Source organism: Schistocerca nitens, chromosome 5 (assembly GCF_023898315.1).
Source record: "Schistocerca nitens isolate TAMUIC-IGC-003100 chromosome 5, iqSchNite1.1, whole genome shotgun sequence".
NCBI classification, from domain to species: Eukaryota; Metazoa; Arthropoda; class Insecta; order Orthoptera; family Acrididae; genus Schistocerca; species Schistocerca nitens.
In genome coordinates, this window is record NC_064618.1 from 860,744,764 (window position 1) to 860,766,100 (window position 21,337).

A 21,337-nucleotide genomic window follows, 5' to 3' on the forward strand; every position below is an offset into this window, starting at 1 on the left:
AGTGCTGTAACAATATGATATTTGGTAACTTTAAATCATTCTGTTGTATTGCACTGAAGTAAAATGTATGTAATTAACTTCTTTCCACATCCCATAACCTTCTTTCTGTGGTTCAGATTATGTAAACAGAATAAGGTAAATGTAGCATGGCAAATTAAAATACAACATACAATTGCATTAGAAAATGTTAATGTAATCTCCCAACAACCAGGGAAAATTCCTTAATGGGCACAGTTCATAGCCCTTTTTCAAAATTGTGTTGCATGCATGTCAGAAGAAATCTGGACTCACATGTGTATCTTGAGCTGCCTTTGTGGGTGCTACTTACTAAAACAGCTTAAACAACTCAAGCTTTTTTCTATACTTGAAATTAAGTAACAGTATTTAAAAAGTTAGGCTGCTATATTTACAGGTCTCAATGTCTTGCTGTTGCAATTATGATGAAATATCAAATGATATTACCAAGCTATTTATCATACCTAATACTGAGGTTATACGTGATATCTAACACACAGTTTCGCCAGGCAACAATATCTTAATTGCTGTATATTTCACAGGGTCTTCTCACAAATAAACCTAATACTGGTGTCTCTATCAGTAAGTTGACAACCTGCTGAAATAATTGCCTGTGAAGTGAAGAGTGCAGAAGGATGTCTGAAAGGGTGAAAGTCATTGTTCGATGTCGACCACTCAGTAGGAAGGAGAATGAAGAAGGATGCAAGGTAAACATACTAGAACAAAAGTGAATACTTATTATTGGAACAGAAGCTATTGGGTAGTGTCAATAATATGCTGCTTCAGTCTGTCTCTGTTATTTATCTACACATAGTGAAGAAAAACACAGCTGCTTGCAAGAAAGCAGCTCATTGTCGATTTTAGCAGAAGCTCATAGAGAATGCACAACTGATATGAAGTGCTGTCGCAAAATGTATATGTCTTTCAATCCATGTTGTTTTGTGAATGCCAGTAAAACAATAGAAAGGCTTCAAGTTTAAGACTGATCTGTCATTGGGGCCATTACAAGAAAGTCCCTAACTCAGTTGACTATGATTGGCAAGGATATATACTATAAGTTTTTTGGTAATGCTGTCTTGAGATCCACATAAAATGGGTTGGAAAACAGTGCTGGGTTAAAATCTGGGTGGCTCAGCAGAGCATTGGATAATGCCTAAATACAAGCACAAATGTTACACAGATAGAATGCCATCCTCTGTCATCAGTATTACAGCCATATTTGATTACTTTAACTTGTTTATGACAGCAAAACTAACAAGAACTGTCTGAAAAAATTATCAGACTGCACTGGTTCATGTGATATTACATCTAACAGCAGGACATCTGTTTGGATGAAATAATTATTGAGCAACTTCCCTGAAATTTTAAGTGGAAGACCTAACAGGGCTTTTCTATCAATGCTGTCAAATTGGCCACTTGACAAAACTAACACCTCAGATGCTTCCCCATCCCGAAGACTCAATTCTGGCATACACACCGTGACATTGTTGGACCCCTGCCAGAGTCAGAAGGATTTCGTTACCTCGTATCGGTGATTAACAGGATGGCACTGTGGATTGAAGCTGTAACTATCTGTGACATCACAACCAAGATAGCTGCTGATGCGTTCATCAAGATGTGGGTTGCCTGCTTCGGCACACTAAATGCTGCTGAACAGGGCTGTCAATCTGAGTCAGCCTTCTTCACTGCCCTGTGTGTCATCTGTGGGGTCTCTCATGCAGACTGCCAAGTATCATCTGCGAAGCCCCCTTATCCAGGCCCATACAGGATGGTCAAACATGGTCCACAGACATTCGACATTCTAGTGCGTGGCAAACCTATTACTGTCTCACTCACCCAACTTAAACTTGCGTGGGTGCTACAGGACAACTGTATCTCAACACACCCAGATTACAGCATGCTGGTCAGTAGGAATGATGACTAATGCTCATCACCCATGTCAACTCCATCATCAAATTTGACCGGAGATGGACAGGACTTCACTGAGTTTCCATTGTCAACCCCAAATTTTTGGCGCACCATGTGAGCTGCCTCCACAACACCTGACACAGTACCACTTGTACAGCATCATCACATCATACAACAGTGTGAGAAGTGGTCTGATTGGGTCTTGCAAACACACCTGCCACAGCACGATAGGTCATGTGCATCTACGTACTACTTCACCGAGAAACAGTCTGGCTATATCCTGCTCACAAACCTGTCATGGCATGACTACTCACATGCATGCCTATGTCTGTGGACGCACACTCCCCCCCCCCCCCCCCCCCCATCCCCCCTGTAATCTGTTCTGTGGGGATATTGACTTCCCACAGTACTCCATTCTGTAGGAATATTGACATCTACAAAAGACTCAAACACCTCTGATTGATGCAGAGTGGACAATATTTGGACAGAGTGAAAGGAAAGACAGTGAGTCCTTGGTTAATGTATGAGTCAGATGTATGTAAAGTTGCTCTCGTGAATAAAGTTATGTAATGTAAACCAGACCTTATATGATTGGAAGTAGTTCCTACCATACTGTGGCTGCCCCTTCCTACAAACATACATGAGGTCTTTCATGTAAATTCATAAAAAATAGAAAGAAATCCATGGGAGTCAGGTTCAGAGATCTAACTGGCCAAGAACAGAACACAGTGTTCTCATGTTGTAAGCTCTCTACTAGTAAGTGGCTATCACAGTTTAATTAATTTTTTGACAATGAGACTATTTAATCAGTAGCAGAACATGCATCCATGTTCATATTTGCTTCTAACAATGACTACATGTCCTAACCAATATGATCACAGTTTAAGTATATATTATTAATGACTGAGAAAGAGTAAATAACTATTCAAGTCAAGTCTCTCAACACTTTTGGAATTTTTTATCAAATATCAGACGCTGTGATTTCTAGCTCTAACATGCACACTGTAAAAATCACAATTTTACCTTGCATAAAAATAAGTCCATTATCAACAATAATTCTTCCAGTTATTTTAAATAATCAGTGTTAGATATGCTCTGTGTAAATGACTTGCAATATCACTTCGTATCACTCCTATTAACTAACTGTGTTGTATTCACTTTCATTTCTTCAACACAACCACACATCATGCATCCATACTCTGACTCAAGACTTGAGAGACTTCTTACATTTCATTATAACAATGTCTTTCATCCATATTACCTCTGACACAGTTCAAAGAGAATAATCAACAGAAAATGGAAATGAGAGTTTGGCGTCATTGGCCAGGAGGCCCCTTGCGGGGCAGGTCCGACCACCTTGGTGCAGGTCTTATTACATTTGACACCACTTTCAGCGACCTGCGGGCTGGATGGGGATGAAATGATGAGGAAGACAACACAACACCCAGTCCCAGCTGGGAATCGAACCCGGGCCCATAGGACGGCAATCTGTCATGCTGACCTCTCAGCTATAGGGGTAGACATAATCAACAGAAGAAAGGGTACACCACTGTGGCTAAGGTGTGCAGTATGTCTACAGTGTTCATTACAGTGAATCCAGTAGTTTGAAAATTGATGATTTAAAAATGTGTGAACCTCCTCACGCCAATGTGTGTGTGTGTGTGTGTTTTTTTTTTTGGGGGGGGGGGGGGGCAGGTGTTACCTCAGCTTTTGTTTAAATGAAGAGTCATGTCGAATGTATTACTTCACCTGTGCCTTAATGATTTGAAACTTACATTGTAAATATGTTAATTGGATGTTAAAATTTATTACATTGTAAATATGTTAATTGGATGTTAAAATTTATTGTGTATATTTACAGCCCATTATATCTATGGATTCCAGTTATCATTCATGTTCTATACGGAATCCTAGTGATATTACTCCTCCAAAGACATTCACTTTTGATGGAACATACAACTTCTCTTCAACAACAGAACAAATATACAACGAAGCAGCATTTCCACTTGTACAGGTAAGTGTTATACATCTATATGAATTTAATACCACAAGCTACTTATAAGAGAAATTATTTATGGGAAAAATATATGAATTTGGTGCCACAAGATATTTACCTTCTAAATTATGTATGAAAAATGAGAGAGACAGAATGGCATGCCAGTACATACCTTTATGATGTGAAGTTTCAAAATTGCCATTAAAAGTGAATAAAATTATTTTTAGCTTTTCAGACTGTTAGCACATTCTTCAAGGAGGAAAGAGAGATAATGTGGAGAAGGTTAGAAAGAAGGTATAGGTCACTGAGACAGCAGGATGAGATGACCCACCTGTTGTGAAGATGAGGGGAAGCAAAGATGAATATTTCTTGAAGAAATGCAGTAACCAGCCAATTTTTCATATAGCTTTGTTTTATGCAAGAATGTGTTTTGGGCTTACAGCCATCATCAACTTGCATAATACATTTAGATTTTCACCAGTACAACTTTTTTGGCCAGTATTTAGAATGTCACAGTTGCCTTTAATTCTGTAATTTATGGTTTCCAACTTTATATCCATAGCACAAACACTTAGTTCACCAATGCATCACAGCATTCACCGCCTGACCAACTAATGCAGGAGAGAGCTTTGATGCACACTAGCTTATTACAAGAAGGGGGATAAAGAGATACCATCAAACTATCAACCAGTTTCACTTTTACTGACTTTTTCAAAAATATTTGTAAATGTTGTGTTCAAGCATCTTCTTAAATATCTGACTGGAAATAATATATTGTCCAAGTCACAGTTTTGGTTCCTTAAGGGTTATGATATAGAGCTGGGTATTTACACGTACAGTGAGGATGTACTTAATTTGTTCGATAACAAATTAGAGAGTACTGGCATTTACTGTGACCTGTAAAAGGCCTTTGACTGTGTGAAGCACAGCATTCCTGTAAGTAAATTAGAAGTAAATTAGAATGTTATAGTGTCACTGGCTGTGCTGCAAAATGATTCAAGGAAACAGGAAACAGATGGTGTCATTGCAAAATACCTGTGAAGTAAGCAATCAGACTTCATCTGATAGGAATGATTTACATGTGGTGTTGCTCAAGGGTCCATCTTGTGTGTGTTGCATTTTCTTTTGTACATTAATGACCTCTAGTCTGCTACATCACCAGATGCTATATTGATTTTGTTTGCAGATGATACAAACACTGTAATAAACAGCAAGTCAAGTACAGATTTAGAAATGGCTGCTAATCAAATTTTCACTGACATTAATAAATGGTTTAAAGCTAATTGGCTGTCATTAAACTTTGAAAAGACTCACTATATTCAGTTCAGAACCTGTAGCAGATTTCCTTCAAGCATGTGTAAAACATATGAAGACATGCAGATAGAATAGGTTGACAGTGTTGAATTTCTAGGACTACAACTTTATAATTAATGCAGTTGGGAAGAGCATATCACACAATTGGTGAAGTGCCTAAACAAGTCTGTATTTCCACTGTAATGATGTCAGATGTAGGTGATGTAAATATAAAAAAAAAACACTTATTTTCATTCTATTATGTCATATGGGATCATAGTCTGGGGTACCTTATTAAACTGAGCAAATGTTTTCAAGTGCAAAAGTGTGCAATAAGACTCATCTGTGGTGTAAATTCAAGAACATCATGTGGAAAACTGTTCAAGGAACTGTATATTCTAACTACTACTTCTCAATACATTTATTCCTAAATGAAATTTGTTGCAAATAATATGTATGTATGTTCGACCAATAGATCAATACGTAGTATCACTACTAGGAATAAGAGCAATCTACATAAAGACCTAAAAAACACTTACCTTGGTCCAAAAAAGGGTCCAATATTCGGGAACACACATATTCAATAAATTGCCAGCAAACATTAAAAACTAGGTTTCAGGTAAAGCACAGTTTAAACAGAGTTTGAAAGACTTTTTAGTAGGCAGCTCCTTCTACTCTATAGAAGAAAATCTTAACAGATACTGTTAGACCAGTTCCAGTAAAAATGACTGTTAGATTTCAGTTTTGGCAGCACTTGGTCACAACAATCAAGATTAGGTATTTTTTGTATAATAAATTTATTTAATGTTCGTAGAAATATTTCATTCTGATAGTGTATCAATTCTGTAAATATTAGCAGTTCCAGTTTACTGTAATGTATTCATATATCTTGAAAATCTCCTGACAGACTTTCTGGGAAGTGAGTATTGTACTCAACTGTTCCACGTTTTTTTATGTTATACTTTCTGATGTGTTCTATACCATGAGAGTCATCTCATTTTTGGGTCTGTGGATCGAAAACTGAATGTGATCTAATCTAAGTTAAGCAGTAGTGTGAAAGAAGTGGGGGTAGACACAGTTGACTGTGGTATACTGTGAAGGAAACAGAAAGTCTTAAACTGTGACCACCTTGGCTGAACACTACCATACTGACATATCAGTATTTCCATGTCTGTGGGAGATGTTGCTTAAAATTTCATCCCTATGCAAGCTTGTTTTCAGTACCGAAAAAAAAGACTTCCTATCAATGGAGACTGTTGTGAGTACAGGTTATGGGCGGGGTGCCACCATGATCTGGTGGGAACAGATTACAGAACATTGTCATGGGAAGATTTATACCTGCATACCAAACTCTGTCCACTTGTAAAAAGTGAGAAATTTTTGTTATAAAAATTTTACAAAGAGGCTAGGAGTTTTGTCCAATGCCTTTCAGCTGATATGATAACAACTGATGGTTTTACGCAGGAATAGGCTGAATCTTCATCAACAAAGACACCCTGCCAGTCTGATCACACCACAGGATGACCTTCCTTATGAGACTGAAGACTCCTGGAGCTGCTACTGAAAATGTCTCTTCTGTTCCGAGCCAACCACATAGAGCAGACACTAAATGGTTTAGTATTCTTCCTTTGACATTTCCCCTCTCCTCCAAGATTGGTCTGGGGCTTCTGGAGCTACCTTCTCTTATCTCCTTGGCAGTCCTCACCATGCGATCCCATTTCCTTTTCTGGACATGAGTACATTATATTAATTACAAGCCCACACTGCTTTCCTATTGTAACTACACAGCATTCATCATGATCTGGACAAATATGTGTTTCAGGTATGTGAAGAAACTCTCCCAAATAATGTTTACAGGTTGTTTGCTTCCCTGTTACAATGAGTACAAGAATGTATTTGTGCCCATGGGGGTCACACATTATACTGGTATACTGGTGTTCATGATGAGGCCTCAGTTCCAAACTGAATGAAGGTTTAATCACTTAATATGTTATGTGATGTACACATCCAGAAAGTTTAATAAACTTCAAACTGTTGTTTCATAGTGAATGACTAATTGCCGCAATGTATGTAGAATGTTGGTAGAGAAATTCTGGTATGTGGAGGACATACACTGACAAACCAAAATATTATGACTACCTGTTTAATATCATGTTCATCAACCTTTGGAAAGCAACACAGCAGTGATTCTGCATGACATGGATTCGGTAAGTCTTTGGTAGACTTCCAGAGGTTTCTGGCACCAGATGTCTTTTGACAGGTGCTGCAATTCCTGTAAATGATGGGCTAGTTTTTAGTGGGTATGGAACTGACACCTCAGATATATTTCATTAGATTCAGAGTAAACTAGTGACCTAGATATCAGCATGAGTTCACCATCATACTCCTTAAATCACTGTAGCATGATTATAACATTTTTATATGGGTAGCTACTCTTCCAGAAGATATCATTGCTGTTATTTAGGGCATCAAGCATGAAAGGATGCAGATGGTCTGCAATAATGTCCATGTACTCAACAGCTATCATAGTGCCTTTGATTATGACTACTGGTTCCATGAAAGCCCAGGTGAACATCCCCCATAGTAGAACATTACCACCATCAGCCTTTGTCAGGGGATGGTGCATGTTTCAAGCAGCCGTACAGCTGGACAATGGTGAATCCGGACATGACCATCAACCTGGAACAGCATTACTTATCTGACCAGGTGACGTGTTTCCATTACTCAAAGGCAAAATTTCTGTGACAACATGCCCACTGCAATCATAACTGATGATGCCACTGGGTCAATGTGGGAATGCAAGGGGGTCATCTACTGCTAAGCCCAATATTCAACAATATTCACTGAATGGTGCCTCTGAAACACTTATGCTTGCATGAGCACTGTACTCTGTCATTACAGCTGCCACAGAGCACCACCTGCACTCCTTTATGAAGTGGGCAAGCCTTCAACCTCCACATTATGTGATGTTCCTTAGAGATCCAACACCTTGGCACATACTTGTGATTTTTTTTGTATTTCAACCACTTTCAGTATATGCTCACAAGAATTGCACATGAACAACCAACCAGCTTTGCTGTTTCTGAGATTTTCGTTCCCACATGCTGGACAATAACAATCTGCTCTTTGTTGAAATCACTTATGCCAGTGGATATCCTCATTTGTGGCCTGTATTATTGCTAGAATGATTCACCATTCATCTGTCCTCTACTTCTGCACTTTTCTTACTGCCAAACAGCAGGTCATTGGTCCCATCAGATTAGGGAAGGAACCATCCTGCCATTTGGCTGAAGCAATCTAGGGAAATCATGGAAAACCTAAATCAGGATGGCTGAACACGGATTTGAACCATCATCATCCCGAATCAAGCCCATTGTGCTAACCACTGTGCCACCTCGCTCGGTGAAGTTAGTAGGGCAAAGAAAGATATGCTTAACATTCATCATCATAATATAGCTTAGGAGAGCATATTCATTTGAATCAACAGTGTAGGCAGTTACTTGCTGTGTCAACGATGCAGGTGTATACAGGTGGCAACTAGCTCTACGTGCCATCAGCACTTCTATTTGAGCTCTTTTGTGTAAACTTCCACTGATAGTTGTCTTCACCAGGCATGCTTTAGGTTTAATGTTACAATCAATCTCTGTAACATGCTTCTTGAAAATATTTTTAGGAAGGTAACTTTGACCATAAGTAGTTGTCTCCCTGAGTGAGGTTCATCTTCAACTTTTCTAGGGCTTCCTAAAATGGTTTGTGCCAGCGAAAAATCTATGCTCTTGATAAGGAATGTTCCCAAGAGACCAGTTTCAACGTTTCAAAGGTCACACTTTCAGATTCCCCAAGTTTAACAGAAAAAGTGGATTGCATAACATTCCTCTAAATCATGTTACCTTCCATTCAGAAGGCTGTTGCATGCAGCAACTGTTATATTGACTTGTAAATAACAGATTTCAGCTGTCAGTCGTCCTTTTGAAATTTTATAGGCAGATCTAGATTTCAGCTAGAAGCTAGCCATTCTCAATGCACTATCATTTTTGATCAATGCATTTAATGCCTGTTGGTCGGGCTTCATTCACAGTTCATTGAATGCTAATGTTTTGATGTGCATGATAGTGCATTGAGAATGGCTAGTTTCTAGCTGAAATCTAGATCTGCCAATAAAATTTCAGAAGGAAGACTGATAGCTGAAATTTATTATTTACATTCCTCTAAATTCCACTGTTCCATTTTCGTAACACAGAAAAGAAACCTGTTCAATTTTCGTAACAGACAAGAGAAACATAACCTCACTGATGGCACTCTTAAATATCATGTGATGGCTGTACAGAGCTGAAATTTGGACTGAGCATCTGGAAGATTTGAACACACCTATCTGTATAAGCTGAACAACATGGCATTGACAGATCAGTCACAGTGTTATCAGTCTCATTACTTTACTCGCATGCCTTGTACATCTCAAATTCTCAATCAGTTATTAAAATACTTTTAAATGATATAGTAAGAGACAAAAATTATAACCACCACTTTTGTTGTGACTAGACAAAACTAGAATTGTCCGGCCACAACTGAGGGTTCTCCAATTGCTCGGAGAGGTGGCACATTAAACTAGAACACATGAAATATTAATTCTCTCCATTACGTAAATGAATGACACAGACCTTTGCCACAGTAATACTGGATAATTTACAACCATCATGGACTAAAAAGCACCACATGATGCACTAAGCAACAATCTGTTCTTTTGAGAAGGTTCAATATTCAACATTTACAATAATACAAGTTCATCTGAAACTTTAACTGTCACTGCCCTTCGCAGTGATGTTGCCTGCTGTAGCTGATGTCTTGAACCGAGTGCCAGCTCTTGCCTACTCAACACTATATTGACCTCAGTGCAAGGTGCTGAATTTTATGGGTGAGCATCACTCCAATCCCATAAGATAGGCTTAGCTGAGTCAAAGTGAATCTAAGACTTAACAATGCCTCTTTCAGTTACTGACATGTGTTATGGCATTCTTTGGACCACACACCACCACCAAAGCAGCAATATGCACAGAGTTTGGAATAAATTTTATATAATAGGCATGCTTCCCCATGACTGATTGTAGCTCCTTGATGTTATGGGTCGCCAGCAGATCACTAATCACAGCCAAGTGCAATGTAGTTGGATGTGTACCCTGTGCATTTATTAGTGACTTAAATAGTTTACTTCTGTCTGAAAGAAATAGCACCTCTCCTGTTGGATGTTAAGCCAGCAGCAGAAAGAACTTGAAACAAACAGTCTAAATGCCCAAACTGTGATGACAGTCTCGTCTAAATAGTTTGTACAGGAAGGGACTTTCACTGTTAACTGTTCCAGGAACCAAATTGTAGGAGCTGAAGCACTTCCAAATGATAATCTTTGAAACTTTAACAAACCTAAGTGATTGTTTATCATAAAGTATTGCTTAGACTGTTCATCCAGCGGTAACTGTACATATGCCTCATGCAAATCTATTTTCGAGAAGTATCTGCCCTGTCTATCAGTTCCTCTGGACATGGAAGAGGAAAAGAATCCACTGCTGTTTGTGGGTTTACTGTTGCCTTAAAGTTCACACACAGATGTAAACCATCTGAAGGCTTCTTCAGAATGACTAAGGATGATGCCCACTGGCTTGCAGAAAAGGGGTGGACAACCCTGTTGTCTTGCCATCTTTGCAATTCCTGAGCAGCTTCCTCATGTAATGCAGGGGAGGCATGTCATGCATGAATAAATTGCGACTGCATACTGTCCTTCACAGTTCTGTGCACTTCAAAGTCTTTATCCTTCCCTGTTCCTGGGTCAAGTAGTTCCTTGTACTTACTATACAAACCAAAAAACTTAGTGTGAGGCACAGAAACATTAATTCAAGCATATTGTTCTGAATGCATGAACTGAACAAAAGAAATAAATTGAACCCAAAAATATTTGCACTGTTTTTAGATTTGAGTACGTGAAAAGAAACACACTTTGTCACTACCTGGAGAGTTGCTGACAAACTACACATGCCAAGGACTGGAATTTCTTGTCCATTGTAGGCAGACAAAATAGAAGTAGGCTGCTGTAGTGGTGGGCTACCGATTCTGTCATGTGTGTCATTATTTATCAGGAAAATGGAAGCTCCAGTGACCAACTGCAGCTTAATTTATCTATTTTACACTTTTAAATGAACAAAAAGTTTGTGCACCTTCCTGAGTATAACAATGAAAGAATTCTGTGATGTGGAAGTACTTGGTTAAGCTCACATTTGAGTGAGTGGCACAACCTGTACCTGCGTACACTTGTTGACAGTGTTGTTGTGGCTGCCATATGCTAGCACTCATGGTGGCTGTCACATTTGCCTTGCCTCCCCTGTAAACATACAGTCTGAATGTGACCTTCACTACCACATTGAAAGCAGTTAGCATGGACAATCCTCCTGATCATACCTCTTAAAACAGTTTCTCCCAGAAGTTTGTTACACATCCTGTGTGAAATGAAACTGAAAGTTCTTACTTTTACTGTTCTTACTGTTTGTCAGAGCCCTATTCTTAATTACTTGAACACTATGCCATACTTGAGACTGAGCGTCTGGTTCACTACAAACAAAAGAAATGCATGGAGCCTCAAAATCAACCTCTGTTGGGTCCTCAGTTATTTGAGATTCCACAATAGACAGAACTGTTTTTAAATCAGGGTCAGGCAGTTTCAGAATTACACCATAGACTTGTGGGCCTAAGACATTCTGCATAACAGCATCATGTAACATTATGCAGCTATAGCTAAATCCACATGAACATTTAGACTTGCAATGCTTGGTGAGACCTTTGAGTGCTGCTGTCCACTATTTTACTGTCTGAGCAGGCTGCCACCCAAGATAAAAAATTTAAATTGTACACCTGCTACATGGATATGACTGAAAAAATATTCATCTAGCAATTTCACATACTCATCATATGGGACTTTCTCAGGAACAGTTTAGACACAGAGTTTCACACAGAGGTGGTATTCCCTGGGACCAACGGTGAACAAAAAGTAACCATTGGGCTTCATACTTGTTATTTTATGGGCAGTGAAGTATGCCTCTAATTGCGCCCTGTAGTACAACCATTCTTCAGCCTGACTGGTGTGGGCGAAATTATGGAGCAGCTATTGGTTGTGGTGCAGCTTGTTTCTTGAGTAGGAATATCAATAATCCACCAGTGAGCAGCAGGCATTCTATCTGTGCACCTGAGACTATGCAAATTCAGTTAGCAACATCTCCTGTGACAGCTCAGACATGTTGAAATATAGTAGGATGCACACTAATGGAACTGACTAGAAGCAGTGCAATTAAATTTAGAAAAAAGACCTGTGCAACAGACAGGCAGCTGTCATGGAATATGAGCTGATTACACACAGATCATCGTTTCCATTTGTTGTGACTAGACAAAACCACAATCATTTGGCCACAACTGTGGGTTCTTTGATTGCTTGGTGAGATGGCATACCAGACTACAACACATGAAATATTAGCTCGCTTTATTATATAAATGAAGTTGAAGATAGAGATGGGCAATAGGTTTCTGTCTGTGGCAGTACATCTGGGATTGTTGATTGCCAGTACACTATAGGATGTAAGGAGACAAGCATATTGAAATGATGGGATTGAAGCAAGGTTTTGTTTAAGAGGAATGTTCAGTATCTATGTTGTGTAAACATATGGGTAAGGAAATATCACATGCATATTTAAAAAAATCTACTGACCATATGACAGCAGATGAAAATGCATAAAAGATATGCAAATGCACAAACTTTTTGAACCAGTGGCTCCTTCTTCTGGCAGAAAGGTTGAAGGGAAAGGAAAAGGGATGAAGGAAAAGGACTAGTGAGACTCAGGAAATGGGAACAGTTTTAGAAAGTTGCTGAGAATATGACCCAGGCAAGATGGTATGGATAAAGGAGTTGCTCTTATAACAGTTTCCACGCTGTCACATAACTCAGATTCTCAGTTTCTGCTATTTCTCTGGTACTGACGTGATTATTGTCCTTAACATGATGAAGTAGCTGATCTCCTAAAACATATGTTCTAACACCATTTGGTCTCCCACAAAGAAATGACCTTTCCTCAACAGAGCCTGTCTCCACAAGGAGATAATGTATTCTTTGAAATAGAATAAAGCTGAAATTTAAAAAATGAAAAGATAGAAATAAAGCAAACATATAACATCAAAAAAGTGTCTGTAACTAAGAAACAAAATTGACCATATGTATATATGAATTTTTTTGCTTATATCTAAGTTGTGTACCAATTCCCCAGAGTTTTTCCACATATTAGTTAATAACCCACATAAGGTACATGAACAATGTCAGATACTAAGTGATCATTGTGAAGGACACAGAGGTGCCATATACGTATTTGAGATAGTCTTGTCAGCATCTGACAAAGCTTGAAGGAATTCTCACTGTAGGTCATAGTTTCCCCAGCTGGTCGAATTGTGCAATATCCAGATGTGACAGTGGCCTGACATTTCCAACATGGGAATGTGAGGACAGGTACACTCATCATCAAGTTTCTGATCGACCATGTCTGACCAAAACAAGGGAGAGTCACCGAATTGTGCACATAGCTCATTGTAACCCCTTCACATATGCTCCTTACTTCCAATAACATCTAATGGACTTACAGCAGCATCCAGGTTAAGGAACTACTGTCCCATGTGTAGGTTGCATGCAACATTATTGACAAGTATGACAGCAGCCATGGGAGAGGTCTCTTTCTTACAATACTTGGTATTACTCCTGATGTCATGGTATGAGGAAGCATCAGGTATGACTTCAGGTCATGGCTGGCGACTGATGGAGCCGTGATGCCACAACAACGTGCCATGGACATCCTGCATCCCCATGTATTAATCATGCAACAGCATTATGGTGCCATTTTTCAACAGGACAATGCTAGTTCATACATGGCACATGACTGTATAAACTATCTGCATGATGTTGAAATACTTCCAAGGCCAGCAAGAACCCCAGGTCAGAACACATGTGGGACCAGCTCAGATGCCAACTCTGTCCCAGTGTCAATATCGAGGATATCAAGAACCAGTTACAGTAGTTGTGGGCCAGTCATTGCATGAATCCAGGTCAGAGGATGTGATAACTGTGCTTGTACTGCTGAGTTCTTTGTAAATTTGACTCGATTTTGATATTACTGAAGTACCATAATTAGAAATCGGATTATATGGATTTACATGTTGCATATGCATTTGCATATTTGGCTCCTTTCCATCAGTTATTGCATATTTTAACTAAAAACTAGTGACAATGCAATCGCTCTGTGTTTACAGTATTTTAAAAATTTAGGTGGGCGGTCTCTAGCTCAACCTAATTTTGATATCTCACATATTGACCACGACCTAGAACTGTGTGCAGTCACTAACGGAGAGGCCACTGTTGAGCAAAATCATTACGGAAGAGGAACAGGAACAGGCAGACAGTCAATGCTCCTGCACCAACACCCCTGGTTAATCCCCTTTCCTGTCGCACGGAATGCGTCAGCAACACAAATTAAACTATGCAAGGTTTTAGTCACACCTCCTTTGTTTCAGTTTAGCTTCCTACACACATCAAAAAAAGTTTTGCATCACCTCAGTTCCGTGAGTTCCAGAACCTGTACAGAACATTGGAATAGAGATCAACATAAACATCATTCCCACCCTTTTTATTTCTCATGAAAACCACACGTTGCATGTTGTATCACCATACAGCAAGAACTTCAGAGGTGGTGGTTCAGATTGCTATACACACCAGTATCTCTAATACTCAGTAGCATGTCCTCTTGCATTGATGCTTGCTTATATTTGTCGTGGCATACTGTCCACAAGTTCATTGGGGCACTGTTGGTCCAGATTGTCCTATTCATCAATGGCAATTTGGCGTAGATCTCTCAGAGTGGTCAGTGGGTCACATCATCCATAAACAGCCATTTTCAATCTATCCCAGGCATGTTTGAGAGGGTTCATGGCTGGAGAACATGCTGGCCACTCTAGTTGAGCAATCTCGTTATTGTGACAGAAGCCATTCACAAGATCTGCATGATGGAGGTGCGAATTGTCACCCATGAAGATGAATGCCTCATCAGTATGCTGCTGATATGGTTGCACTATCGGTTGGAGGATGGCACTAACATATTGTACAGTCGTTACGGTGCCTTCCATGACCACCAGGGGAGCACGTCGGCCCCACATAATGCCACCCCAAAACAGCAGGGAACCTCTACCTTGCTGCACTTGCTGGACAGTGTATCTAAGGCGTTCAGCCTGACTGTGTTGCCTCCAAACATGTCTCCGATGATTGTATGGTTGAAGGCATATGCAACACTCATTGGTGAAGAGAACATGATGCCAATTCTGAGCAATCCATTTGGCATGTTGTTGGGCCCATCTGTACCGCGCTGCATGGTGTCGTGGTTGCAAAGATGGACCTTGCCATGGATGTCGGGAGTGAAGTTGGGCATCATACAGCCTATTGTGCACAGTTTGAATCTTAACATGACACTGTGTGACTGCCGAAAAGCATTATTCAAAATGGTGATGTTACTGTCAGGATTCCTTCGAGCCACAATCCATAGTTAGTGGTCATTCACTGCAGTAGTTGCCCTTGGGTGGCCTGAGCAAGGCAAGTCATCGACAGTTCCTATCTCTCTGTATCTCCTCCATGTCCGAACAACATGGCTTTGGTTCACTCCGAGACGTCTGGACACTTTCCTTGTTGAGAGCCCCTTCCTGGCACCAAGTAACAATGCAGATGCAGGCAACACGAGCTGTGTACCTCCTTCCTGGTGGAATGACTGGAACTGATTGGATGTCGAGCCACCTCCATCTAATAGGTGCTGCTTATGCATAGTTTTTTACATCTTTGGGTGGATTTAGTGACATCTCCAAACAGTCAAAGGGACTGTGTCTGTGATACAATATCCACAGTCAACATCTGTCTTCAGGAGTTCTGGGAACTGGGGTGATGCAAAATTTTTTTGATGTGTGTTTTACTTGTTTATAGTTGAACATGTTAACGACATTTAGTGTGTAATGTGTTGTGTGCCATGCCGCCCCAAAAAAGAAACATTGTTTCATGGATAGCTGACCATCCTGGAATATTTCCATACGATGGAACCGTTTTGTATTGTCAAGTTTGTGAGAAAATTGTTTGTAGCAAGACAAGTGTTCATATTTCAGGAATGCAGAAGAAAGGACCACAACAACTTCTGATGACAGCAAGTTGAAGTAGCTGGGATTTGTCTAAAGGTAACCAAAAGAGTTGGTTTAATATGGGTCTATGTGAAGCATTCATTGTAAACAATATTCCTCTTCACAAACTTACAAACCCTACCCTCAAAGGCTTCGTGCCCAAATATTGCATAAATCAAAATATACCAGATGAATCGACATTGTGTAAAAATTACTTACTGAAAATTTACGAAAATGTTCTGGGAGAGATAAACAATGAACTCAAGGACAGCATTATCTGGATTGCAGTTGACAAAACTACAGACACTTGTGGGGGTTACATTGCAAGTGTAATTGTTGTTACTTTAAAAGAAGAACCTTCTTCTTCTTACTTAGAAGCCTGCAAAGAATTTGAAAAAGTAAATCATTGTACAATTGCTAGATTTGTGAATGAGGGTATTAGAAAAATTTTTCCAGACTCTTCTGCAGACGTATTTTATCCCAATTTGATTCATGTGACGTGCTTTGCTCATGGAGTACATCGCCTTGCTGAAGAAGCTCGTTCCACATTTGTGAATATAAATAAACTGATTTCATCCACAAAGAAAGTGTTTCTAAAGGCTCCTGCTTGCATCAAGACCTACAAAGAAAAACTACCAAATGTGCCTTTACTTCCTTAACCAGTGGTAACTCATTGCAGTACATGTGTCGAAGCTGTATTGTTTTACAATGAACATTTCAAGGCCATTAGAGGGGTAGTAAACGACTTTGATAGTGCAGAGGCTTTCACAGTTTGCCAGTGCAAGGAAGCTTTCAATGATTCCAGTATTGAAAAAGACATTGCTGTGATTAGCACTCATTTTTCCCAATTACCTGCAAGTATTAAAAAGCTTGAAACTCAAGGTTTGGCGTTGAATGAATCTATTCAGTTAATAAATAAAATTATTCTAGTGAACCCCTTATTGCTGGAGGTATTTCCAAGAAAACTTAAAGAAAAGTTTGAAAACATTTTAAACAATTACCCAGACTTTGAACACTTGTGCCAAATTAACAGCTATATTAGTGGGACAGATGAACTTTTACCAGAAACAATAAGTGACGACATAGCACCCATATTCAAATACTGACCAGTTACCTCAGTTGATGTAGAACGGCCCTTTTCTGATTATAAAGTTGTTTTGAGTCATCGAAGACACAGTCTACTACCAAACATTTGGAACCATACTTGGTCGTTTATGTTTACAATAGCAGAAAAAGGTAAAATAAATCGTAAATGAGGCTTTGGTCCAGTTGTATTAATTAAAAGTTAATGCTGTTCATAAAAGTTCATGGTTGTATGCTGTTTTTTAAATAAAATATTATAGAGTTTGTGAGTGTACCCCTTTGCATGCATTATATCTTGAAGTTGGTCCTGTACATATAGATTTTTTTGCTGTGACTCACTCACATCGCATCCACTTGTTGCTGACAACAATAGAAAAGAAGGAACAATTCTTGAAACATGGTGTGTGTCCCCATTTTGCAGATTTTTAAAAAACAATCCCAGAAAAGCCCCCCCTTCCTAATCACTACCAGAAAGTATTCAGAAAATATCAGCATCCTAATTGTACCGATTTTTCACATTGCTGGTGCACTTCCTCATAATTAATATTCACAGGTTCAACTTTGAGATATAATGCACACAATAACTACCATGTTTTTTTTATTATTTGATCTTGCACCATTTTCAAACTTTATTTAAGCATTTTCCATGCATATTTGCATGAGTAGTTTAAGGTTTTTATGATGCATATAATCCGGTCTCTAATCATCACATTCACTCTCTGCCCTTGAGGTTTCATTTGATTTCCTCCTTCCACTCTGATTCTTAACCTTTTTTGTCAGGTTGTGTACATTACATTGATGTTGGAGTGAGAGAGAGAAAGAGAGAGAGAGAGAGAGAGAGAGAGAGAGAGAGAGAGAGAGAGAGAGATTGAGGAAGTGAGGGGGAGGGAGAGAGAGGGGGGGGGGGATAGTCAGATACATTACTGCCTTGATGCTACAATTTTGTGGAATTCTTCCTTTCCTGCAGTCATGAGGCTGAAATGACAGCTTTTATTTCAACCTAATAATACTCAGGAGGGGTAAGTCAAACAGTTTATTATGACAACTAGAAAACCAATGCAGCAGACTGTATAGAACTTTGCACCCAGCATAATGACTGGGAATACAATAAACCCAAACACCACCCAGTAGTTACAGCTTATGTATCTTCATACGAGCTTTTCCATCAGTGCAAAATGCAGAGAAGTTCTAAATTACTGTTTTAGTGTGCCTAAAACGTTACACTGATTGTCAGAAATCGTATGAATTTCAGGGTTGTGATTTTACAGTAAGAATACAGTAGTACAGAGGTGTTATTCATGTTCTTCACATAAAAGACCTGTTATAGTCTTTATGTGTACTTCAGTAATGAGACATACCATATAAAGATCCTAAAGACCAGCTTGAGCGTTTACCTCAACAGGAGGGGTTAGCTGTAAATATAGCAGTGGTGGTGGGAGTGTAACAGTATGACTGAAACATGACTATGCTTGCATAGTGAGGGTGTACAAAAAAATTTGGGCTGAATATACTATAATGGAACCTATAAAAAGTTCTGAAATAGCAGTTTGGTGTTTTGTTGTTGTTGGGAGAAGAAACAGTACTGCACCCTTCCCGTTGCTCAATGTAGGGCAGCAATTAGAGGCACTGATTTGTGATATATATTTTCTGAAAATGTTTGTAATTTGATATTTAACTGTTGTGGAATATTCTGAGATCTTCTTTTTAATTTAATATTACTGTGATTTCAGAATATTCATGTGCTGTGCATAAATACAAGCACTCCTCTTTCAGCAAGCAATTCAGCTCCATCTATGCTTTGTGCTAAGTTTGTGCAAAAAATTGGTCTTCAAACGCTGAAAGGTCCATGATGGAGTAACAACAATATAATGAAAAGGACAGATTGCTACTCACCATACAGAGGAGACACTGAGTTGCAGGCAGGCACCATGAAAAGACTCATACACATTTTAGCTTTCAGTCAAAAGGCATTCATCTGAAGTAGAAAATACACTTGCCATCACACTACCACAACTCTCACACAGACAACTACTGTCTCTGGCCATTGATGGGAGACTTTGACCTGATGGGAGAAGTAATCAGGTTGGTTACTATTAAGAGAAGGGTGGGGGACAGCAGGGTAGGGGTGGGGGAAGGTAAAATGCTGCTTATTGGAGGATGTAGAGACATGGTGAGGATAGTGTAATGCAACTAGGGGGAGTCATGAGGTTTGAGGGAGGAAGGGGGGTTTGGAGGGGAAACAGAGAAACAGAGGAGGGAAAAAAAGATTAGTGGGTGTCTTGGTCGAATAGAAAGCTGTTTAGCTTTGAGTGGGAATAGGGAAGGGCATAGGTGTGTGAAGCATGGAGACTAACAGAGGTTGAGATCAGGGGGTTAAGGGAACATAGGATATGTTGCAGGGAGAGTTCCCACCTGCACAATTCAGGAAAGCTAGTTTTGGTAGAAAGGATCCAGGTGGCACAGGTTGTGAAGCAATCATTGTCACAAGAATGTTGTGTCGGTCAGCGTGCTCAGCAGCAAGGTGGTCCAGCTGTCTCTTGGCCACAGTTTGTCAGTGAACATTTATGCTGACAGTCAGCTTGTTGTTTCTCATGCCCACATAGAACACAGTACAGTGGCTGCAGCTTAGTTTAACACAGCACATTGGCAGCAGCTTAGTTTGTAGATCACATGACTGCTTTCACAGGTACCCCGGCCGTTAATGGGAGGATGGCCTCTTGCACCTAACTCTTTTACTGGGATATGAGTCATGAGGCAAGGGGTTGGGGTGGAGGGGTGAAGTAGGGATGGATGAGGATATTGTGTAGGTTTGGTGTGCTGCAGAGTACCAATGTGTGGAAGGTGGGAAAGATAGTGGGTAGGATATTCCTTATTTCAGGGCACAACAAGAGGTAGTCAAAACCCTTCCGAAGAACGTGATTCAGTTGCTCCATTTCTTGGTGGTTCTGACTCATGAGGGGAGTGCTCTGACTGTATGGTGGTACATTAGGAGGTGATAGGTGACTGTAGAGATAAGGCGCGGGAGATCTTTTTATGTACAAGTCTGGGAGGATAATTTCAGTATGTGAAGACCTCAATGAGACTCTTGGTATATTTGGAGAGGGATTGTTTGCCACTACAGATGTGATGGCAATGGGTGGCTAAATTGTGTGAAATGAACTTGTTGGTATGGAATGGGTGGCAACTTTTGAAGTGGAGGTATTGCTGGTGGTTGGTAGGTTTAATATAGATGGAGTTACTGATGTAGCCCTCTTTGAGGTTCAGGTCAACACGGAGGAGGAAGGTGGCTTGTTGGGATTAGGTGGAGTGAATGGGAGAGAAGGTGTTCAGGTTCTGGAAGAATATGGATACAGTACCCTCACCCTCAATCCAGATCACGAAGATATCATCAATTAATCTGAACAACAAGTTTGTTTGTGTGGTCATCCTGAAAAGGTGGTTTTATTTACAAAACAAGTATAATCTGAACAAGGTGAGGGATTCAAGATTCTGGGTGGCTAGGAAGGATTCCTCTAGACAGCCCATGAATAGGATGGTGCCATGCTTTTACCCATTTGTATCCCATGGATTTGTTTGTAAGTGATACCTTCAAAAGTGATGCAATTGCTCATGGTGATGGGAATGGGGTTGTAGGTCTGGAATCAGTTGGATGTTGGGAAAGCTAGCATTCAATAGCAATTAAGGATATTAGCATAGAGAGAGGTGGCATCAACAGTGCTGAGCAGGTGTGGTGTGGTAAAGGAGCAGGAACAGTGGAGCTTCAATGGAGGAAATGTTAGCTGCCTTTTAAGTAAGAGGGTGGGTGGTATGCTGAAGGTG

At 39.8% G+C, this 21,337-nt stretch overlaps 1 protein-coding gene across 1 annotated transcript in view; it reads left to right on the plus strand.

Annotated features, from left to right (window-relative positions):
• Window positions 1-650: 650 nt before the first annotated feature.
• LOC126260764 (kinesin-like protein KIF17) overlaps window positions 651-21,337 on the plus strand; it is a 187,392-nt gene continuing 166,705 nt past the window's right edge. The window contains exons 1-2 of the mRNA XM_049958103.1: window positions 651-722; window positions 3,785-3,937. Of these exons, the coding sequence (XP_049814060.1) occupies window positions 651-722; window positions 3,785-3,937 (225 nt within the window). The remainder of the gene's footprint in view (window positions 723-3,784; window positions 3,938-21,337) is intronic.